This window comes from Ostrea edulis, chromosome 2 (genome assembly GCF_947568905.1).
Source record: "Ostrea edulis chromosome 2, xbOstEdul1.1, whole genome shotgun sequence".
Taxonomy (NCBI): domain Eukaryota; kingdom Metazoa; phylum Mollusca; class Bivalvia; order Ostreida; family Ostreidae; genus Ostrea; species Ostrea edulis.
The window spans coordinates 49087069-49112474 of record NC_079165.1 but is presented as its reverse complement, the minus strand read 5'-3'; the positions used below and the strand labels follow the sequence as shown (position 1 = coordinate 49112474).

At 34.8% G+C, this 25406-nt stretch overlaps 1 protein-coding gene across 5 annotated transcripts in view; it reads right to left on the bottom strand.

The window, feature by feature from the left end:
• Window positions 1-25406, bottom strand: part of LOC125679484 (golgin subfamily A member 2-like) — a 146220-nt gene that overhangs the window by 21579 nt on the left and 99235 nt on the right. For all 5 annotated transcript variants that reach the window (XM_048918738.2, XM_048918739.2, XM_048918741.2 and 2 more), the window contains 7 exons: window positions 23657-23770; window positions 12649-12792; window positions 12186-12308; window positions 4369-4513; window positions 1485-1543; window positions 758-860; window positions 69-175 (listed from right to left, as the gene is read on the bottom strand). In XM_048918738.2, coding sequence (XP_048774695.2) covers window positions 69-175; window positions 758-860; window positions 1485-1543; window positions 4369-4513; window positions 12186-12308; window positions 12649-12792; window positions 23657-23770 — 795 coding nt within the window. The remainder of the gene's footprint in view (window positions 1-68; window positions 176-757; window positions 861-1484; window positions 1544-4368; window positions 4514-12185; window positions 12309-12648; window positions 12793-23656; window positions 23771-25406) is intronic.

The following is a 25406-nucleotide window of genomic DNA, read 5'->3' as shown; positions in this document are numbered from 1 at the left end:
CTCATTTTCATCAGTCTGACAGCTGACCATTTTACTGTATTGAGAGAACAATTATGACCCCAAAATACCTGTATTTCTTCTCTGTCCCTTGCTAGATGAGATATATATTCATTCTTCTGAGTTTCTCTTTGTTGTAACAAGGCTCGCTGGTGGTGATACAGGGAAATATACTCTCCTATGAAATATTCAAATGTTGAATATATGAAAAAAATATTCATCAGGTAAAATGAGCTAGGAGAGACTACCACAATGAAAGCCAGGGAAGGATCCAGAAAAAAATAAAAGGGACAGGGTGGTGACCCAAGTTTGTACCTTTTACATTCCCCCAAAAAGGGGGACCAATTATGGCTAAAAATTATCATTTTTGCTCAAACTGTTAAACCACATGGGAAGTTGTAACCCATGCACCCCCACCTCTCTATATCCACCACTGGAAAGCTGTCCTGCAGATTCATTTGTATCAAACAGAATTTGCATGTACACTAATATGCAAGAAAAATCTTGGCAGTACATTAATATGTACATAACTTGCAGTAAAAAAAGGGTACATATAATATTTGAAGATTTTTTTTTAAATGTAATGTAACTTTTACAGATTATTACCAGTCAACATAGCTGCAACTTTCAAACAGAAGATAATTAAAGAGTTCAGTGATTAAAAAGTTTTGTATTTTAGTAAAATTACCCACTAATTCCCATATTTAGTGTGTGTTACATCTTTTGAACACCCCCCTCCCCCTGCCTGAGTGCTACCTACCTATAGTGTCTGACTCTCCCTGCAGTTGTAACACAATATGCTCTAGCTCATCATTTCTGTCACACAGGTCTGCTTTATCCTTCATCACCCTGTTATATTTCTCCTGGAAATCAATGATAAGCAAGATGTGTTTGTGAAACACTGATGTCCCCATATGGAAGCAAAGTTAAAAAATGGCCAAGATTAAAGTTTTTCAAAAGTAGGTCAATCCCCAAGGTCATGAGGTCAAAAGCTTTGGTACTAAAAGAAAGGTCTTGTCACAAGGAATATACATGTGAAATATGGAATCCCTAGCAATATCCATTCAAAAGTTATGGTCAAGGTTCAAGTTTTAATTTCAAAAGCAAGTCAAAATTAAAGGTCTTGTCACAAGAAATACACATGTGAAATATGAAAGCTCTATCATCATCCATTCAAAGTTATGGCCAGGGTTAAAGGTTTTTCAGACAAACAGACACATGCACAGACCAAAAACTATATCCCCCAAATCTCTGATTACAAGAGCATAAAAATTACTCAATTCTGATACCAACTACAATATTGTGGTGCTCACATTTCTTCAGTATTCAAATTCTTTTTGTCTTTGGGACAAAAAATTACAGCAACAAATAAATGAAACTCTTAATATACAAATATAAAGCAATCAATGAAATTCCAAAACTGGTGAGTTAAGACAACACTTATTTGTAGTTATGATTCACAATACCTATTTGTGTCTTTACTCTACCTGAATCAGCTCCATGGTATTTTCCAGTTTGGTGAACTGCAAAGAACTTACTGTCGTACCTAAAATTACGACAAATGTGTGATATACCATCTATTTTCAAAATTATTCTGAAATGGAGATTCTAACATACAACATTGTGTGTACCACTGGATTGTTTGATAACTTGTGTACTATGTATTGTGTACTATGTATTGAGTACTGATTGTTTAATAAGTTGTGTACTATGTATTGTGTACTATGTGTTGTGTGCTATGTATTGTGTACTGATTGTTTGATAAGTTGTGTACTATGTATTGTGTACTATGTGTTGTGTACTGATTGTTTGATAAGTTGTGTACTATGTATTGTGTGCTATGTATTGTGTACTATGTATTGTGTACTATGTATTGTGTACTGATTGTTTGATAAGTTGTGTACTATGTATTGTGTACTATGTATTGTGTACTGATTGTTTGATAAGTTGTGTACTATGTATTGTGTGCTATGTATTGTGTACTATGTATTGTGTACTATGTATTGTGTGCTATGTATTGTGTACTGATTGTTTAAGTTGTGTGCTATGTATTGTGTGCTAAGTATTGTGTACTGATTGTTTGATAAGTTGTGTACTATGTATTGTGTACTATGTGTTGTGTGCTATGTATTGTGTACTATGTATTGTGTGCTATGTATTGTGTACTATGTATTGTGTACTGATTGTTTGATAAATTGTGTACTATGTATTGTGTGCTATGTATTCTGTACTATGTATTGTGTACTGATTGTTTGATAAGTTGTGTACTATGTATTGTGTGCTATGTATTGTGTACTGATTGTTTGATAAGTTGTGTACTATGTACTGTGTACTGGTTGTTTGATAAGTTGTGTACTATGTATTGTGTGCTATGTATTGTGTACTGATTGTTTGATAAGTTGTGTACTATGTATTGTGTGCTATGTATTGTGTACTGATTGTTTGATAAGTTGTGTACTATGTATTGTGTACTATGTGTTGTGTGCTATGTATTGTGTACTATGTATTGTGTGCTATGTATTGTGTACTATGTATTGTGTACTGATTGTTTGATAAATTGTGTACTATGTATTGTGTGCTATGTATTCTGTACTATGTATTGTGTACTATGTATTGTGTACTATGTATTGTGTACTGATTGTTTGATAAGTTGTGTACTATGTATTGTGTGCTATGTATTGTGTACTGATTGTTTGATAAGTTGTGTACTATGTATTGTGTACTGGTTGTTTGATAAGTTGTGTACTATGTATTGTGTGCTATGTATTGTGTACTATGTATTGTGTACTATGTATTGTGTACTGATTGTTTGATAAGTTGTGTACTATGTATTGTGTACTATGTATTGTGTACTGATTGTTTGATAAGTTGTGTACTATGTATTGTGTGCTATGTATTGTGTGCTATGTATTGTGTACTGATTGTTTGATAAGTTGTGTACTATGTATTGTGTACTGATTGTTTGATAAGTTGTGTACTATGTATTGCGTGCTATGTATTGTGTGCTATGTATTGTGTGCTATGTATTGTGTACTGATTGTTTGATAAGTTGTGTACTATGTATTGTGTACTGATTGTTTGATAAGTTGTGTGCTATGTATTGTGTGCTATGTATTGCGTGCTATGTATTGTGTGCTATGTATTGTGTACTGATTGTTTGATAAGTTGTGTACTATGTATTGTGTACTATGTGTTGTGTACTATGTATTGTGTATTGATTGTTTGATAAGTTGTGTACTATGTGTTGTGTACTATGTATTGAGTACTGATTGTTTGATAAGTTGTGTACTATGTATTATGTGCTATGTATTGTGTACTGATTGTTTGATAAGTTGTGTGCTATGTATTGTGTGCTATGTATTGCGTGCTATGTATTGTGTGCTATGTATTGTGTACTATGTATTGCGTGCTATGTATTGTGTACTATGTATTGTGTGCTATGTATTGTGTACTATGTATTGTGTACTATGTATTGTGTACTGATTGTTTGATAAGTTGTGTACTATGTATTGTGTACTATGTATTGTGTACTGATTGTTTGATAAGTTGTGTACTATGTACTGTGTACTGATTGTTTGATAAGTTGTGTACTATGTATTGCGTGCTATGTATTGTGTACTATGTGTTGTGTGCAATGTATTGTGTACTGATTGTTTAATAAGTTGTGTACTATGTATTGTGTACTATGTATTGTGTACTGATTGTTTGATAAGTTGTGTACTATGTATTGTGTACTGATTGTTTGATAAGTTGTGTACTAAGTGTTGTGTACTATGTATTGTGTACTATGTATTGTGTACTATGTGTTGTGTGCTATGTGTTGTGTACTGATTGTTTGATAAGTTGTGTACTATGTATTGTGTACTATGTATTGTGTACTGATTGTTTGATAAGTTGTGTACTATGTATTGTGTGCTATGTATTGTGTGCTGATTGTTTGATAAGTTGTGTACTATGTATTGTGTGCTATGTATTGTGTACTATGTATTGTGTACTATGTATTGTGTACTGATTGTTTGATAAGTTGTGTACTATGTATAATTGTGTGCTATGTATTGTGTACTATGTATTGTGTACTGATTGTTTGATAAATTGTGTACTATGTATTGTGTACTATGTATTGTGTACTGATTGTTTGATAAGTTGTGTACTATGTATTGTGTACTGATTGTTTGATAAGTTGTATATGCTATGGTTCATGGACTATTGGATTGTTTGACAAATTCCTACTCTTCATGGATCACTGAATTCTTAAATATTTTTGAATTCTAAGCTTCTAATACCATTTGATTGTTATATAAGTTAGTGTGCTACGCTTCATGGATTACTGCATGAATTCTTTGCTAATTTAGAGTGCTAAGCTTCTAGTACCATTGGATTGTTTTATAAGTTCCTCTTGCATGTCTGCTACATTGACACTGAGTTTGTCAGATAGTTGCCTCTGGTCATTTAGGTTCTGGATCAGCTGCTCTCTATCCACCTCCAGATTTCTGACTGTCTTCTGTAGAGAAGCAATCTGAAGGACAAAAAAATGGAGGCTTTTTTTCTCTTCATTATTTTTAATTTTTAAAATTGGATAGTAACAAGAGTACTGCAAAATGTACATGATCCACCAGTAAAAATGCTTATATAGGGTGTGTTTTTACATAGCAGTAAGCTGTAGAGATTTCCATAATTCCTGTAAATTATATCCTCAAAAGATCATTTATACAATAAAAAAAACAACAACAACAAAATAACAAAAAACAAAGAGACCCATAGGTCACATCACTCATCTGAATCCCCTTGGCCCATTTTTAAAGATTTCCTCTATATATATTCACATGTAAAACTTTGATCCCTATTGTGGGCCCAACCTACCCCCGGGAGATATTATTTTTACAAACTTGAATCTGCACTATGTCAGGAAGCTTTTATGTGAATGTAAACTTTTCTGGCCCAGTGGTTCTTGAGAGGATGATTTTTAAAGATTGTCCCTATATATTTGTATGTAAAACTTTGATCCCTATTGTGGCCCCACCCTACTCTCAGGGGCTGTGATGTTAAAAATTTGAATCTGCACTATGTCAGGAAGCTTTCATGTAAATGCAAACTTCTTTGGTCCAATGGTTCTTGAGAAGATTTTTAAAGATTTTCCCTATATATTCACATGTAAATCTTTCATCCCCTATTGTGGCTCAACCTACCCCCAGGGATCATGATTTTAACAACCTTGAATTGGTACTATGTCAGGAAGCTTCTATGTAAATTTGTACTTTCCTGGCCCACTGGTTCTTGAGAAGAAGATTTTTAAAGAATTTCCCTATATATTTGTATGCAAAACTTTGATCCCCCCTTGTGGCCCCATCCTACCCCCCGGGGGCCATGATTTCAACAAACTTGAATCTGCACTATATCAGGAAGCTTTCATGTAAATCTCAGCTTTTCTGGCTCAGTGCTTCTTGAGAAGAAGATTTTAAAAGATTGTTCCTATATATTTGTATGTAAAACTTTGATCACCTATTGTGGCCCCATCCAACCCCCGGGGGCCATGATTTGAACAAACTTGAATCTGCATTGTGTCAGAAAGCTTTCATGTAAATCTCAGCTTTTCTGGCTCAGTGGTTCTTGAGAAGAAGATATTTAAAGATTTTTCCTAAATATTTGTATGTATATAAAACTTTGATCCCCTATTGTGGCCCCATCCAACCCCCAGGGGCCATGATTTGAAAAAAACTTGAATCTGCACTATATAAGGAAGCTTTCATATAAATCTCAGCTTTTCTGGCTAAGTGGTTCTTGAGAAGAAGATTTTTAAAGATTTTCCCTATATATTTTTATGTAAAACTTTGATCCCCCCTTGTGGCCCCATCCTACCACTGGGGGCCATGATTTTATCAAACTTGAATCTGCACTATGTCAGGAAGCTTTCATGTAAATTTCAGCTCTACTGGCCCAGTGGTTCTTGAGATTTTTAAATGACCCACCCTATTTTTGCATTTTTGTGATTATCTCCCCTTTGAAAGGGATATAGCCCTTTATTTGAACAAATCTGAAAGCCCTTCACCCAAGGATGCTTTTGGCCAAGTCTGGTTGAAATTGGCCCAGTGGTTCTGGAGAAGTCGAAAATGTAAAAAGTTTACAGACAGTAGGACGGACGGACAGACAATCAGAATAGCTCACTTGAGCTTTCAGCTCAGGTGAGCTAAAAAACTTGAAAGCCCTTCACCCATGGATACTTTTTGCCATGCTTGGTTGAAATTGGCCCAGTGGTTCTGGAGAAGAAGTCCAAAATGTGAGAAGTTTACAGACAGACGGACGGACAGACAACAGGTGATCAGAACAGCTCACTTGATATTTCAGCTCAGGTGAGCTAAAAACTTGGAAGATTTGTTTTAGTACACTATAAAACTAATGTCTCCCTTTCCATATTCCATAGTTTTTAATAACATTTTTAGGGATATCTTTTAAGTGAAAAGGTCAAGGTCAAAGGTAATTAAAAATGGTGCGCGACACACTGTCTTATCATGGTATTCCTACATTACCAAATCTCAAAGGCCTAATTGTCAAAAGACAAAATAGTCTGGTATAAAAATGCCCCCCAAATTCTATTATTTGGCCTTTTATATACAAGGTCAAGGTCAAAGATAATCAAAAATGGTATGCAACACAGTCTTATGATGGTATACCCACACACCAAATAACAAAAGGCCTATGTCAAAAGACAAAAAACATTATGATCCGGACAAAAAAATGCCCCAAAAATTCTATTATTTGATCATTACATAAAAGGTCAAGGTCAAAGGTAATCAAAAATGGTATGTGACACACTGTCTTATCATGGTATACCCACATATCAATATCAAAGGCCTATGTCAAAAGACAAACAAGAGTTGACAGATGACAACATAGCTTTGCGGGAAGCATGACTCTATTTAACCTTTCAAAAGGTTGAAGTTTTTGAAAAATAGGTCAAAGTCCAAGGTCAAAAGTTTTGATACCATATCAAAGGGCTGTTTATGAGGCATCTAAATATGAACTAGAGATTGCTTTTATGAAAAACAAATGTCTCCCCATTTTCCCAAATAGGCAATGCTCCAAATGAAACCTCCTCGCCTTCATGTACTGCATGGTATGGAGAAAGCATGAGCAGGAACATGGCCATTATGAACTCCGATAAGCCACATATGAGAATTAAGTGTTCACAAACTGTTTTACACCCTTCACCCCTCACATCCACTATAACTTTAAGGTTAACAATTGGATCCTCCTGTCCCTACAATATGCACATCTGCAAATGGCATTGAAGTATTGTACAAAATTTCAAGTCCATCGGATAAGTGATATAGAAGGAGAAGCGTTCATAAGCTATTTTAACATCCTCCATCCCTCTTAGATCCACTATAATGTTTAGGAAAATAATTGGATCCTCCTGTTCCAATAATATGCACATCTACAAATAGCAATGAAGCATTGTACAAAGTTTCATATCTATCCGATAAGCCATATAGGAGAAGCGTTTACAAGAATTTGTGACAGACAGACTGACAGATGGACGGACAGATGGAGAGAAAGTTAAAAAACAATATGTTTCCCCCTGAAAAAGGGGAGACATAAATATCAAATCCCTATCCCCATGGTTCAAAAGATATAGCCAACAGTGACTCCGAAGGTCCGTTGGACATTGACAAATGTCCGGTAATTTTTGTTTTGGTTCACTAAATATCAATTGTTGGCCAGACCAAGTGTCTGATAAATATAATTTTTCAATGAAATACATGATTAGATAAATTGTCAACTTTCAGCAGCATGTCTCAAAATTTATTCTGTTCTTTAGTCATTGCAAACTGAAAACGTGTTTCCTAAAATAAATTGCAATCATCAATTCCCCCGAAAGGGTGATAATACAATTGAGCAATATCCCGTGATGTCTTTGAAGAGTTTGAATTAGGTAATAAATAACTGGTAAATAAATCGTTAATTGTACTCTGATCAGTAAGTATTTTAACAACATGTGAACAGCAAACGAATCTGAAGTGAAATGCTTGGGCTAAAGTATGTCGCCAGGGCCATTCCAGGCAAAAATATCAAGAGGAAAAAATCTGACACAGACGAAGAGAAAAGAAAGAAACAAAAAGAATATGAACAAGATGTGTTTGTGAAACACAAATACCCCGGTAATGGCTAATTCCAAAGATGGCCAAGGTCATAAGGACAAATATCTTGGTATCAGTAGAAAGATCTTATCACAAGAAATGCTCATGTGCAATATGAAAGCTCTCATATTTACCATTTAGAAGTTATGACCAATGTCAATTTTTTTAAAAGTAGGTCAAATGTCAAGGTCAAAAGGTTTAGTACCCACAGAAAGGTCTTGTCACAAAGAATACTCATGTGAAATATCAAAGAGCATTTACTGTTCAAAAGTTATTAGCAAGGTTAAAATTTCAGACAGAATGACAGAAAGGACAAAAACAACATGCCCCCCAATCTTCGATCTTGGGGGCATAAAAATGTCTGTACTAATGAAAATGAAAACACATGTGAAGACAGTGGCAACTGCAGTCTTAATGAACCGTCCACTAATACATTGAGATGTAGACAAAAGCAAAGAAACACAACAGAATGGAAAAGAAATAAAGTCAAGCAGCTTCGCAATAAAGGAAAGGCATACACAAACAGCAAGGGCAGTAACATTTCTGGGAGAACATCGAAAGAAACAACTTGTAAATGCAAGTATAAATGTCAAGACAAAATCATTAACACCCAGAGGTCGGATATATTTCAAAGTTACTGGAATATATCATACGATCGCCAAAGAGATTTTATAAGGTGTAATGTAATGACAGAAAAGCGTAGAAAAACAAAAAATTCAGAAGAATCAAGAAGGAAACACACTATTCATTATTATTTGCCTATAGATGAGAGCAAAGTAGAGGTATGCAAGAGGGCATTTTTAGGATCATTGGATATTGGTGAGGAAACAGTTACGTATACATTAAAATAGAAAAAGAACCCTTTCTCTTCTACAGACGATAGAAAAAAACATATTCCAAAGAACAAAATTTCAGAGGATGAATTTTTTTTTTTATCAGACACCACCACATCTGTTCATTTCCAAGAACAGAATCTCATTACTGTAGAAAATCAACTGAGAGAGAATATTTGGACAGCTCTATCCATGAGAAAAATGTGCAATTTGTACACTGAGGAGTGTAAAGAGGACTGCAAGGAGGCACAGAAATATTGGCTGTTGCAAGGAGGCACAAAAATATTGGCTGTATGATAAAATATTTGCTACCAAGCTCAATGTAGGGTTTCATATGCGCATTTTGCGATGCATTTAGAAAAATGTCAGAAACAGAAAAACAAGAAAATATGACTGAATTTGAGAAACATCAGCAACGAAAGCAGGAAGCAAGGATGAAAAAGCAAGAAGATAAACAGAGATCAACTGAAAATGAGATGATCAAAACTATCAACTTTGATTTGCAAAAGGTACTTGTCACTCCTAAAGCTCAAGTAAATGACTTATACTACAGCAGAAACCTTGCTACTTACAACTTAAATATAATTGATGTAGTTACCAAAGAAACCATAGCAAAGCAAGGAAGCTGTGATATTGCTTCGTGTCTTCTTGACTACAATAAAAGTGTGAGTCACTTGATGTACTGGTGTACTATTCAGACAGATGCACCAGACAACAAAGAAATCTACCATTTAGTGGAATGTGTCTCTACTCATTGTTAATATTCCAATTCAAAAGATAACACACAATTATTTTGAAAGAGGGCACTCACAAATGGAGGGAGATTCTGTTCACACTACTACAATCCACAAAACATGCAGATATGTTTTCTTCCAGTGATTGGATGCTTGGTGTCCACAATGCTAAAGTAAACCCACCCAAATATGTAGTGAAGGAGTTGGAGAATACAGATGTATCAGAATTCAAAAGACTTACAGATGAATGTATAGGCCTGTCCGAAAATGTGAGTTATCTCTCTTTGCATTTAGTGTGAATGTGACAACTTCCGAGTAGTAACATAATCAGACTGCGCAATATTTGAAGTGTTATGTTGAGTGTGGATGCTGTTCAAAATCGAAAACAGTTGAAACCATTTCTACAAGAGGGTAAGAAAATATTAATGGAAACAAAATAGAATTTCTTGATCGAGTCAGGGGTGTGATTTTTCATGCAACTCATCAGCTCAAAGCTCGGGTTTTAACGAGGATCGACACGTGTATGGATCTTGCATATCATGGTACCCCATTCCCCTCCACCCCCCAACCCCCCCAAATCATATAAAGTAGGAAATCAATGTTCTCACTGTTTTACCAGGGCTAAAATTACTCCATCATTACCAACCGACTCTTTTAAAATTAAACTAGATTGCAATGCTTTGGTAATTCTCTCCAAAGTAACTGGACGTGGGTGGGTTGTCGTCCTCTATTTACAACATTAATTTTCTATTATTGTTACATGCAAAGTTGGTTATTTTCACGTGTATGAAGGAAACCTATGTATTGTGATTTTTTGTTAACGTTAACATATTTGTTGGCGTGATTGCTGTAAAATTATACAGCAATATCTTTGCGGCCTTCTGCACTGTTGATAATGACGCTTCTCGAATATACTACCCGGAAGTCTTAAACTACTGTTACGCAAGCGCACTACGTACCGAATCAAGGAAAGATAACTCATGTTTTCGGATTGGCCTATAGGCAACAGCATTTTTGTAGAAGATGCATCTTATCAACAGTCATTATTAACAGTGCAGAAGGCCGCAAAGATATTGCTGTATAATTTTAGGATCAAGAGTAAAATGGAACAATATCCATTCATTTCAGTATCGAAGGAAGAACCTACCAAGATATTTTTCAAATAGGAAATCAGTCAGCCAGAATATATATCATTTGATATTCAAGGAAGAACCAGGGTAGGAAAGCTGAGAAACATGAAAAATTACCATCTTAAACCACTTTATTCAGCCCTAATCCCAATATCAGATGCCAAGTTCAAAGATCTGATGAATCTATGCAAGAAAAACATTATTCCTCGCATTCATCACAGTTTCTACTCACAGCTTCCTCACAAGGGGAATATGTGCAACATTCTGAAAGAACCCCATGAAGAAGACAAGTCAGAATGACTCTAGATTACAGTAGAGCATCTCATAATCTGTGCACTGTGTAGCTTTCGTTTGTCAGTTTTGCCAAGTAGCTTTCCAAGAACTCATTTTTATTTAGTACATGATTCCATTTGAACACATCAACAAAACAGTTTTGTTTCTTTTTTCTGATGTTGATGCGACTATTCTGATGTTGATGTGACTATTCTGATGTTGATGCGTGTTCCATTAATCTATATGGTTTTTGTAGATCACATTTTCGAAGATTTCTAATATAAATGTACATGTAGCTATCCATTGACGATTATTTGTGTATGTTAGTGGATTAACAAGCTGAATTGTTAGTCTTAATGTTAATTTATGAAATAACAAAAGTATTTTTCACACTATTCACGAGTTTGTGTTTTATTGAATGACAAATTCAGATATATTTGTTTTGAAATAGTACATCCTGTGAAGTACAAATGTACAAACTTGTGTTCCATTTCATAAATGATATTTTGAAAATGATTCACTTACGTAGTATCTATATCATTCCCATTCTGTATAATTCAAAAAGGCGGTAAGTGGAAGTTACGACCTTACGTATGGTAAACAATGATTGAATACTTCCAAACCAAAAGGACGTATATGTGAAAATAGGTTAAAAACCAGATATAAAACAACATGGAAAACATTTTTGTTTCTAAATCGATTGAGACATTTTGTATCTTATCAAAAAGTTTTCTTGCAATAAAACAGTTTTTTTGTGTTTTTCTCTCTTATTTGAAATCAAAGTTTGCACACACATACGACCATCTGCCACGAATTAACGCTCGGATGATGCCAACAAATTGTGAAATTCTAAAAATGTTTTAGAAAAAACCCAATGAAACTCTCATCAGATGGTTTGACCACAACACTGTGAAGGCTAACCTGGATAAAATGTTGTAATTTACCCATCTTGCATCAAATTCGTCATAAACTGTAAAACTTATTCATTGTATGGACATAGCAAATTACGGATAAAAGTAAATCAACAGGACCCCATGGAATCCTTGTAAATGAGTTTTGCCGTTTTGTGTTTAAAAGAATTACCAATTCATCTTTCTCAGTGTCCACTTCCATAGGTGACAATCCATTATTTCCAACTTTCTCTGAAGACTTGATCAACATCGTCCTTAATTCACTGTTCTGTGTTGTTAAAGCATCAATCATATCCTAAAACAAGTCCAATTTTATCATGCTTAATTCCTGCATCCTCTTTTCAGTAGAAGTATATATCATATAAGTGAGTAATTTCCAATATTCAATATTAAAATTTAATATCTCATACATGCAGTGTATATCACACATAGGTTAAATTTTAAGTTAATTCAAACACATTTGCACAGACAGATGGACAGGCATTTCTATAAACCAACCAAATATTCATTTGGGGATGGGTTATAATTACCAAATATTTTATCCTTGCCCTGTGACACATATCCATTATTCATCTATTACTCCTTTCCCTAAACAATGATAGTATCTATATTCATGACTTAAACTTTCTTCTCACCTGTGAGTTATGGAGCTCTCTCTGCAGGGTTTCCACAAGCTGAGCCTGAGCCTCATAATGCCTCAGTCTGTCTTGGAGATGGTCATCTATGTAAGTGTTTTCAACATTCTGAGTTTCCTTCACCAAATTCTCTCTATTGGATATCTACAAAAGAACAGAATTGTCTTAAAGTAAGGTTTGCAGCAACAGGGAGATCATCATAGTATTAACTTGAATTGCTGGTTGTTGTTTTGTTGAGGTTTTCAAGTCATTTGATGATCAACTTCAACAACCATTTTTGTTTTTAGTGAAGTCACAGCAGGAATATTTGTATTTTTTTTAAAATTACCAATATCGGTATATTTTGATTATCAAAATGACAATCGATTATTCACATCGTTTCAATTATAGCGACCGATAATCGAAAGTGGGTAATGAGGTGCATTACTATAGAATATCATTTTATTTACATAAAGAAAGCCAGCAAATGTTTAGAATGATTGAAAATGTTGTGGGAGTGAATCACTCCTGCATCTTCACCATTATGAAGATCCTAAAGAGTTGTAGCCCCCCCCCCCCCCCCCCCCCCAGAGAGGACTACATTATTGCAGCTATTCAAATTAGGATGTACCAAGTGTTTGATGTCTGTTAAGGAAAGGGTTCTCAAGATATTGAGTGGACAGTGTCTTCCAATGTCCAGAGTGGATTGACCTTTTGACCTGAAAATCGTAAGAGTCCTCTTCTACTCATAACCAACACACATACATGTATGAAATATCGTTACGATTAAGTGAATAGTTCTCAAGATATTGAATGGACAACATGTGGTTTTCCACCCAACAGGTGCAAAGTAATATGCTTGTCTTTGAAAGGGCATAATAATAAAGTAGAAAATGACACACTTTCACCTATCAAAGTTATTCGGAGGAAACAGCCTCTCTTTAAATATTTAAACGAAATGATGCCAAAACATCACATAGTACAATAATAAACTTCCGACTTTACCCAGATCACAATTGTTTAACTAAAGCGTTCAATTTTTACTTAGTACATTTCTCAATATTTTGATACATGCATATATGAGGCGATATATGATGTTTGCGTATGTTAAAAGCAATACTTTGATTAATCAACAAACGGGCATTTCATCAATTACCTTCGCAGTGCTTATAACGAAATTATAAAATCTGACATTTACGTGAAAATTTCCACACCACACATTTGATACTAAAATTACATATGATCGCGACAAATGATAAATCAAGTTAAGCATTACCTTTTGTGTAGTACAAATATGATATAAACATTTTTATTAAATCACAAGATCATTGTAATTCGGATTTTTCAATATCATTGGGTGTTTTTATCTGGAACCGATTGACAGATGGTTGACTGTAAAGATTATTGCTTGTATCACAAATGACAATCATGTTACATTGTTGTAATACGATAAGTATAATAATTCTCAACCAAATACAAAATAGCAAGTAAAAGGGACGAACCAGGTAAAGACTAACTTCCTACACAAATTTATCATATTTCAACAAAAGTCTCAAAAATTGCAATGGTTTTGGTGTATTCCTATAATAATGTTTACATGTGTACAGACATAATTATATATCATTTGACGCTATATACAAATAATCCCACTCAACTGACGGAGATATATGTCTATCCATTTTTTAATACAAGTTCAGGAAAGATTTGTGGTATGACTCATCTAAGCCCATCAATGGAAGTCACTAGCTGTACAAGTTACTAACACATTACTACTTCCTCTAACATTTATCCACCACTGGGAAAAGAGTACCAATTCATTTCCCATAGACCTCAATACTAACCTTTGGCCCTCTCACTAATTAACTCTATCAATTTTAAACAAATGACCGCAAACATTTCAAAGTTCATTCCAAGTGTTGATAAAAAACGACAAAAATTATATAGGGTCCCGTGCCTTTTATAGGTCATATTTGTACTTTTTTTACAACACATAGCAATCTGCAGTAAATTACACCCTTCATTTTAAGTACACCCCTACCATGGTAATTTCCGCAATCATTTCTCGATTTTGTGCGCTAATTTTTCATCCTGACAATTAATTTGAACCTCTATGATATTTCTTTCAATTCCAAATAATTTCACTCTTGATATTAGTCAATCACGCAACACCTATAGACATTTATACCTCTGCTCAATCTTGGGTAAACTGTGTCCGGGTTACACGTGCAGGTGTTTGGTACTCTCATTCCTATCCTCATAATGTTAACGACCTTAAAATCAGGCAAATTTGTTATTTTCAAAGACCACATATACTGAAGTGTATATGTATGAAAATTTAGTTCTGTAACTTCAATGTGAAGGGTACTGTGAACCCCCTTAACAAGTGTACCGTCTGCTGACAGTGCCGTTACAGGGAATGAATGATTCTGACACATGTCACAAGTTCGCCATCTAGCTGACGATTGTAATAAATATTATATCTGTAAATCGCATGTGTTTTGTTTGTTATGGAATATATAATCATTTTAAGATAAAATTTTGTTCATATCTTCATCAAGGTGGATTCTACCCGGAATGTGAGAAAAACCCCAAATTTCCTGAAAATTCCAAAAAATTGCTGAAATATACTCTGTAGTAAATGGAGAATTCTGCATACTTTTACTATATTATGAAACTTACACTATATAGGTACCCAATAAATAACATGGCTATTACCTGGTTTCCTGCAGACTAGATTCTATGATAAAACTTGTACCCCACCCCCTTCCGTAGAAATCTGCACCCAAGACAAAACAGGATCTCCAGGCCGATACACAGCCTTTAATGACAGAAATGGTTGATATGTAAGATACTAACACCTGGTGAGGCATCTCTGTACTTTATGCGGCACTTGGTACATCTCTGGTATTATCCCCCCCCCCCCCCCCTTTTACTGGGAGATTTTGAGAACCCCATACTAATTTATCGTTATAGAACCTCGAAAAACTGAAATTGTGTGATCTCAATCCCAATGGCTCTTGTGTGATCTAATTTTCATAAAAACGTATGAAAAACATGATTCTGGTTTCAAATAAAGTGAAATAAACATTATTTCCGGATTGAAAAGTCACCTGATGAGGTCTCTATAGGGAAAAGAGAACCAATTCATTTCCCATAGACCTAAATACTAACCTTTGGCCCTTTTACTAATTAACTATATCAATTTTAAAAAATCAATATATGTACCCAGGGGTGCATGAGCCGAGTTGCATGGGATACATTGTAAAGTCAGGAATGATGTGGCATATTTATAATTGTGGAGAACTAATTTCAGTTTTAAACTTTTCGAGTTACTGTCCAGAAACCATATTTGTCTGAAGTTTTCAATCTATTTTCGGTCACTGTGACCTTGACCTTTGACATTTTCTCTCCAAAATCAATAGGGGCCTTGCTTTGCTGGTATCCAACAAAGCAAGTTTCATTTGATTCAAATTAAAAATTTTCGAGTTATCCTCCGGAAACCAAACTTTTTTGGAATTTTAAATCTTTTTTCGGTCACTGTGACCTTGCCCTTTGACCTATTTTCTCCAAAATCAATAGGGGTCTTCCTTACCTGGTACATAACAATATCTTTAAATATCATTTGATTCAGATTTAATCTTTCTGAGTTATCATCCAGAAACCAAATTTTTCTGAAATTTTCATTCTATATTTGGTCACTGTGACCTTGACCTTTGACCATTTTTCTCCAAAATCAATAGGGGTCTTCCTTACCTGGTACCCAACAATATATCAGAGTTTCATTTGATTCAGATTTAATCTTTCTGAGTTATCATCCGGAAACGAAATTTTTCTGAAATTTTCATTCTATATCCGGTCACTGTGACCTTGACCTTTGACCATTTTACTCCAAAATCAATAGGGGACTTCCTTACCTGGTACCCAACAATATATCCAAGTTTCATTTGATTCGGATTGTAAACTTTTTGAGTTATCATCCGGAAACCAATTGTTGACGCCCAACCGCCCGCCGCATCACCAAACCAATAGCCAAGTTCAATTTCGTTGCAACTTGGCTAACAAATGACCGCAAACATTTCAAAGTTCATTCCAAGTGTTGATAAAAAATGACAAAAATTATATAGGGTCCTTTGCCTTGTATAAGCCATATTTGTACTTTTTTACAACACATACCAATCTGCAGTAAATTACACCCTTCATTTTAAGTACACCCCTACCATGGTAATTTCCGCAGTCATTACTCGATTTTGTGCGCTAATTTTTCATCCTGACAATTAATTTGAACCTCTATAATTCCAAATAATTTCATTCTTGATATTAGCCAATCACGCAACACCTATGGACATTTACCGTATTTTGCCGAATATAATACGCAGTGGTGTTTAATACGCACCCCCCACTTTGAGCCTAAAAGTTGGTGAAAAAACGCACTTCGGGTGTATAATACGCAGCAAAAATTTTGACCAAGCGGTAATCTTTATTTTATACTTGGTGTTAATTTTCACTTAATATTTTTGCAGAAATAATGAATTCTAAACAACGCACAATAATTTGCAAACTTTTTGAGATGAGGTCTACATCGCGGTAATCTTCAATGAGAATCTTCAGGGAAATATCAACCCGGACAAGCCTGTTCATTTCAGCAAAGCACGAGATTTTGTAGCATTAAAGTCTTAACTGACTCAATATTTCCTTTGTTGAAACTTCAAATCAATCAAATAGCCGATGTTATAAAAATAAAATTAAACAATTAAACTATCGCTTATTTTACTGTAATCAACACACCATGGTAGGTACAAAGATGCAAATTATCAACTCCTCGTTAACTACGATGACTATTAAAATGTGTGAAAAAAAATTTTGTTAGGTATTTCTTTACCCGGAGGGGGTATCTAACAAAAGCAGTGTACACAACAATGGCTTCGTAAAACACACGCTTTTACGCAAGAATAGTTATTTCAAAGATTCAAATAAGTATTTCATTAAAAATTAGGCCTATTCATAAAACTTACAGTAAACAAACTTTTAGCAAGTGACAAAATTATTTTCCAACAATTTTAGCACGTGTCAAGGCATTATTGTGTACACATGCTTTCAATAATGGCGGCATGCGATGTAATGAATAGTCAGATCCAATGCAATTTGATTGGCTGTTTGTTTCATGATAATTGAATTATTTAGATATTGTAAGTATATATATCACATTTTCTGCAATTTTACGTTTCTGTAGTAATTTTCTTGAGGTCGAATTTTCTACTTAATAAATAGGTGAACGTGAAAAGGCGTACAGTATCCGAAGCCTTGGTCTTTGAGTGAAATATTACACTACTTAATCGCCGAGTTTCATCTGGAAAAAAAGGTCAAACACCTATTGTGGTATATAATACGCACCCCTTTCTGGCACAAAAATATTCTCTAAAAAAAGTGCGTATTATATTCGGCAAAATACGGTATACCTCTGGGTAAACTGTGTCCGGGTTAAGCGTGCGGGGGTTTGGTACTCTCATTCCCACTATCACTTGTGGTACCAGCCAGCAATTATTGAAAATCCAACCCTCCCAACTCATTTCATGATAGCTGTTTTGCTTATTTATTCTAGATGCATTTTATATGAAACAGTTTCTGCATCCAGTTTTCTTTTTTGAGGGCCTCATCAACTGTTGAGTGAAGGAGTGCCCAAAAAATTGCCACACCATCCATAGTACAAGAAATCTGGCCAGGCAGTCTAGCAGCAGTAATGGGATGTTGGAACTCAACTAGTTTTCATACATTTAATCATATTGTGATTTGTTGTTAGCCTTGTTCGACTTTCGTCGCATTGTGTGGCAGGTCTAGGGGGATTTTAGGGGCATTTTGGCCAGTTTTCCCCCATCTGTCAATCTTGATGGAGGGCATGTGTTGTTCATTGGGGGAAGAATAAACCCTCAGGTGTGGTTTATTGGGGAATGTATAATCCTTCATGTAGTGTAACATTGGGGTCCACAAGTGTCTGCCAGACTGGGGCTCCCTTCTACCTCTTTTAAAACAGAGGGATCGAGGCTCATCTTGGAGTACCCAGTGTCAGCAGTACTATCAACCAGGCAGACCTGTGATTCTTCCGTCGGAAGACAAAATCTCCCGAATTTGAGCCCCCCTTCCGTTCCTTCCGTTAAAATGTAAAATCTTCCGTCATTTCAAATTTTCAACAACAAAAATTTTCTGAGTGCCATTTTTCGATATTGATAACAAAAAACCCCGAGACAATCGAAAGTTGTCTATTTCCTGTTATTGATTTTCTGTCACAGTGACTGCACAGGTAAGCAGGTAAATGTCAATTAACGAGGGTACAGTAATTACTGAAGCCATTTGAGGAGTTAATTTATGATTACACAGTAATTAGTGATAATAAACAATTAGTGGATGATATAAAAGATTGTTTTTGGCACATGCTCTGGTGATTAGGAAGTGATAACGACAGTTGAAGTTGTTATAAAAACATCAAGTCGGACGATCTTTGATGCTGTTGAAAATTTGGTAAGGTGCAGGTGGGAAAAAAAAGTGGGCACTGAAGATGTTCGTAAAATGTGTGGACAGAATGACACAATTGTATTAGAATGGATTATCTCTAACTGAACTGTATATTCAAAGATGGATACGGCAAGACGACGATGGGTGTGTACAGTTCGAATATTCTCAATATTTATTTACACATGCATGTATAAATAGTACGTGGCCAAGTCTTGTAACATATATTTGTTCACTACACGTTTCACTGAAAAAACACGTTTTCAGATATGTACTGTAGTTCTTTTACGTGAGAACATATTCTTTATATTATTTAGCTCACCAGTGCTGAAATCTCAAGTGAGCTTAAATTTGTTAGTAGGCCTAGATCTAATATGTTGGTCAACTTTTCTGAAAAGTGATAATTGTTATAACTTGTTATCTCTGTAATAAATATATAAATATAACAAGTTTTTTTCTTTTAATTGTGGTTTTTAAGGTATTGACTTAAGAATTATCAATGTTCTTAACACAAAAAAGGAATTATCAATGTTCTCAACACAAAAAGGATCTGATGATTATGAACTCAGACACTTGTAACACAAAAAAAAACTACTAGTAGCATGATTTCATTAGCCAATGAACACACAAAAACGGTAAAAAAATGTCGATAAAAAATCTCCAGTTATCAGACCAAAACTCCAGCTGAAAATTTTCAAATCTCCAGTTGTGGCATGACAGTTCTGTCACAGGTCTGACAAGGGAGCAATTCTTTGCAAAATAGGTAAACAGATATGTCAACCATTCAACCCCTGTCCACATGTTGTTGCCTAACATTAGGACTTCACTGGCACTTGTGCCCAACACAAGACCAAGGTAATGGTCCAAACTCAATATATTCTGATGAATTTTGTGTATACCTTCATTGTTTTGGCTACTAGTTAATTAAGCCACTTCAGCCTAATGGGGTTAGGTGTCCCTAGGTGGATATATTGATTGTTCAATTAAGTTATATATGTACAGGTGACTCTCGATAACTCACAGTTCAAGGGACCTTCATAAACCTTTCGAGAAATTGAGAGTTCTCAAGATCGAAATTCAGATATTGAAGGTCCGTCGATGTGGTTCAGATTTAACAGTAACCAGAAAAGTTTACCAACAAGATCATATCGTTTTGACATGCTTTCCTTCAAATTCGTTATGTAGTTAATTTGATATCAAGAAAAAAAAAAAAACAACTTATTTTGTAATAATAAAAACATTTCAAATTTTATGTATTTATTCATTCTTCAATCATGCTAATTAAGATAGGCATCCAAAACCAAATCCAAAACCAAGTTCTGATGATGCTTTACCATCGCAAACTAAACAGAGCACAATGTTATGTCGCTTTAACCAAAACAAAAATTCTAACGAATGCATAAAATGCTTTATAATTAGAGCAACTTTACACAAAGAACAAAGAGAAATTTAACAGTCTGTAGATCTCTAAATTAATGTATAAAACTTACTCTCTCCTTGTCTAGTCAAAACAAATTATAGATTTTATTCATAGGATTATATATAATTTTAATCATCACAACACAAGACCCCAGTGTAAACTGACCAATTAGCTAATTATATACTCAAGTGTGTCACCTCCACAAAGAAACACAGGTGATGTAAACACCTAAGGCCACAGTTTTTTTATTTCTTGGTTTACAGATTCGCCGACCCTAATTTCTGGGAAATCGGAAAAAAAATAAAATGCAAATTTTTACTTTTTTTTAATTCCGCCAATTCTACCCAACGTGTCAAACCGAAAATAAAACTAAAATGCATTTTAAATTTTACGAATAGAAAATCGTGAAATGCAAAAGTATTGATTTGTATTTGGTAATCACTATTCGTTTTGCGAAATATCTTTATTCTGTATTTTTAAAAACCATGTTAACAGATATGGCCACGATGACAGTAACAATACCTGTATATATCGTTCTTGTTGACAAAATATATGCCAGATGGCATTTCGTTACCCCAAAAAAGGGAATTGATAAAAATAAATATTTCTCATACAATTGGCGGTATTTCTGCAGTGCTAATTCGGTGTTTAAGGACGAGGGGAAAGGTACAGTTGTTAGCGACTTTACTAGATAAGGATGTTCTAGAATCGTTAGTGATAATGTTGTACGGACCCGGTTTGAGTGTGTCGAGGGCCTGTACCAAGACAGTTATATTATTCAAACTAGTGACTTTATACCACAGCAGTACATGCTACAGTGGAACCCCGTTATTACGTTTTCCATTTTGTCACGATAAAATAACGTAATACCGGGGGCAACGTAATAAACGTTCCCAGTTAAATCCATTAAAAATATCATTTGGAAATTGTATATCGTCCGTTGGTACTCTGAGGTGATAATTTCTTTTGATTGATATTAGTAAGTACAAGAAGCATCGATTTATTGATTAATTATGATTTTAACATTGAATTCGACTCCAAAGTATTTAAAATCGGCCCGAGAATGCCGCCTCTAACTGGAGGCGGCGAATTTCCAGTTTATGTAATGGCGACGGTTCAGAAAACGTCAGATATTTCGGACTATGCTGAAACTAGCTTAAAACCAAGAGTTGTTTGTGAAACACCATGTCCCCAAGTCTGACCACATTTAATTAAATCATTCATGCACCTATTACCTGGACCTTCCAGTTATCTTGTATAAAAGCTATGACCAAGGCTAATGTTGCAGACAAAGCAATAAAAGACCACCCAAAACATGGGTTATTTATACATGTAAAATCCCAATGTCCCCGAGTGCCAATGTTCAACTAATGAATAATGACCATTTGAAGTCGCATAGCAAAAGATGAACATGCCTTAATGAAACTGTATCTATAAACATGTTTGTCGTCAGTGTAAACCATTTACTAATTGCCATTTTGGTTTACTGGTTCAAGCAGAAACTTGCAACTGATCTTCAACACATTCCCTGTAAGAATTTTTGGAGATAGTGTATTCGAAAATTTCAGAGCATCATATAACGTGTTTTTAGGCCAAAGTTTTTATTTTTTTTGGTTTACGATTTTTTGCCACCAAAATATGCGTTGGGTGGTCGAAAAAAAAAAAAAAAAAAAAATTGGAACCTTAACCAAATAGTATTTAAATTGACTGAATAAAAATTAAAAAACACATTTTTTTTGTCAACTTTAATTTCCATGATCACTTTTTATTCAATTTCAAAGCATTTCGAACTTTAGGCTGAATGCCTCTTGATATGCAGTTTCCACAAATAGGTCTGACAATGCTATAGTTTTTTCTCAAGTCTTGCACAGTCTGCGATGTGCTGTCCACTTCAGTATCCCCACAGAAGAAACAAACTGGCTGAAACTTGGTCGTGATGCCTGCAAGCAAAGACTCATAAAAGTTATAAAATACTAATAAAAGTGATTGTGTAAAATAATGCAGAAATAAATAAAAATTTGACGTAGTCTTATCACACATATAAAATATAAAATATTGATGTGCAAAATTTTTGATCTAGATTTTTTTTACATTAAATATATACCCATGTGCCTACCTTGAAGAGGGTAGTTTGTCATATGATTTTTGGACATTCATCAAAACGTCAAAAACATTTGGCCTAACACATCCCTTTTCCTTGTCCTCAGCTGCACCTCTCTTGTCTGTAAAAAAAGTAAATAAAAATCCTAAAACTCGTTCTTATAGCGAGTCTTAAAGTATTCAAGGTAAAATTGCAGACTCTGATTATTCTAGCACTTCATGTGTCCGATTTCATGTTTTTAAACTCTTATGTCCAATATTTAACGATTATCTTGTTCGAGACACCGAGTTTTTCGTTAAGATATTTGTCATTTTATCATTTAATATTCACACAAAAATATCTGACATATATGAGTTCTTACCATTCTGTTTTATGTGAACGAAAATAAATCGCACGCCAAATGACTCCAGAACAGAAATGGGAGTATCTGGGTCTGTTATTGTCGATGACGATGGTTTTCCTTCTTCCGAATTACAAGTCCGAATTTCCAAAATGGACACATTATGCTGGGACAGATGTGGGTAAAGCGCATCGCCTATTCTTTGGTCAGTCTTTCCACTTAGGAAGAAGCTTTTGGAAAGCGATGGATTGCTTTCACAATAAGCTTTCACCTTAAAATACGTCCGCCCCGCCAGTTTTTGACATTCGCGTTCTATTTGTGCTAGTCATTTAAATGTTTGTAATCTTCGTGAAATCCTCGGAGCGTACAAAGCGTTTTGAAGATTAAGATATATTCTAAATTATAGAACCTGTTGTTTAGTCGAAAAAAATCCGGAAAAAGATGACAATTTCGGGAAAGTAAATCCATTTTTTTTTTTCGCAAATAGGAAAAAATAGGGTCGGCGGGATCGTAAACCAACAAAAATAAAAACTTTGGCCTTATCCAATCGATTATTTGTATATAGCATCAAATAATCTATATTATCTACAAATTTGTTTGAAGCAGGATAAAAAACCCAAATTCTTCTGCCATCATAATGAATCTAATCACTTTGTCAACTTACAGTTTCTTTGAGTTGCTTAATTTCTTCATCCTGTTGACTCAGTCGACACAGCAGTTCTCTAGAGCTGTGCTGCTCAGATTGAACTTTGGTCATCAACTCCATGTTATCGTTGCTCTGCAAATATTTTAACAGAGATAAGGTACAAATGACCATTCATGTTCCCTAGAGGAGGAAGTTTGGAATTCAGTTGTTTTCACTGTTTCATATCCTATCGCAAAGAAAATGCAAAGGTTTGATTTTACATTTATAAATACACATTAACCACAGGCACTTCTTTCTGTAAATAACTTCATTACGACCTCTGTATACTAATAATAACGCATGTTATTATCAGTATACAGAGGTCTTAAGTTATTTACAGAAACAAGTGCCTGTGACATTAACCCAGCAATATTGAGTGGAGATGCTCCACTTTGTAGTACTCTTGTTGTTAGGGCCTTCCTTCTTCAACAGAAGACTCTCTTGCTATTCTGTTGCTTCTTTACAAGCCACCTATAAAACATATCTTTCTTTACCCTTGCTTGACTCTTTATTAAAACAAGATTGCTACACGTAGCCATGTCCCCTGCTGCCGCAAAAAAAGTTAAAGCACAAAAGTCTCTTAACTCCTGTAAAATTTGTAAAACCTAAATTGTGGTGAAATATTATCAACTACATATTGTGACTAATAATCTTGCAAAATTTGAAAAAAATTCATACAGCGGTCTCTGAGAAGTTACATCGACAAAGTGTTCCCATAGTGTAGCATGTAACAAATTCAACAAAGTTCCATAACTCCTGTAAAAATTGTTGAATCAAAATGGTGGCACAATATGACCAACTACACATGGTGACTAACAATCCCACAAAATATGAACAAAATCCACTGAGCGGTTTCTGAGGAGTTGCATCCACAAAGTGTTCTTAAAGTGTAGCCTGCACAATTTCAACAAAGTCGCATAACTCCTGTAAAAATTGTCGAATCAAAATAGTGGCATAATATGATCAACTATACATGGTGACTAACAATCCTACAAAATATGAACAAAATTCGTTGAGCTGTTTCTGAGGAGTTGTGTCCACAAAATGAAGTGGGACGAACAGACATCGGTATATCTATGTCCCTAGCTACCACATTGCGGTGGGAGACAAAAATTAAGTATTAAAATAGGTAGACAGAATCTTTGTTTTTTCCTTAGAGAAACTACAACTATTGAATATGAGTTGTAGTTTCTATGAATAATTTATACTCAAAATGGACTCTGAATTGGCTAAAAAAAAAAAACCCACCAAAAACCAAAAACACAAAAAATTCTTTAAAACAAGAGGAACATCTGCCACATCGCTCACCTGAGTCACCTTGGCTCATATTCAAAGATTTTTCCTATTCGCATGTAAACTTTGATCCCTATTGTGGCCCCAACCTACTCCCGGGGACCCATGATTTTTACAAAATTGAAACTTCCCTGGCCAGTGATTCTTAAGAAGATTTTTAATGATTTTTTTCTATTTGTTAGTTATGTAAAACTTTAATCCCCTATTGTGGCCCCATCTTAACCACAGGGGTCATGAGTCTCACAAACTTAAATCTGCACTATGTCAGGAAGCTTTCAGGTAAATCTCAGCTTTTCTGGCTCAGTGGTTTTTGAGAAGATGTTTCAAGATTTTCCCTATATATTTGTATGTAAAACTTTAATCCCCTATTGTCGCCTCATCTTACTCCCGGTGGTCATGATTTTAATATTCAATCTGCACTATGTCAGGAAGCTTT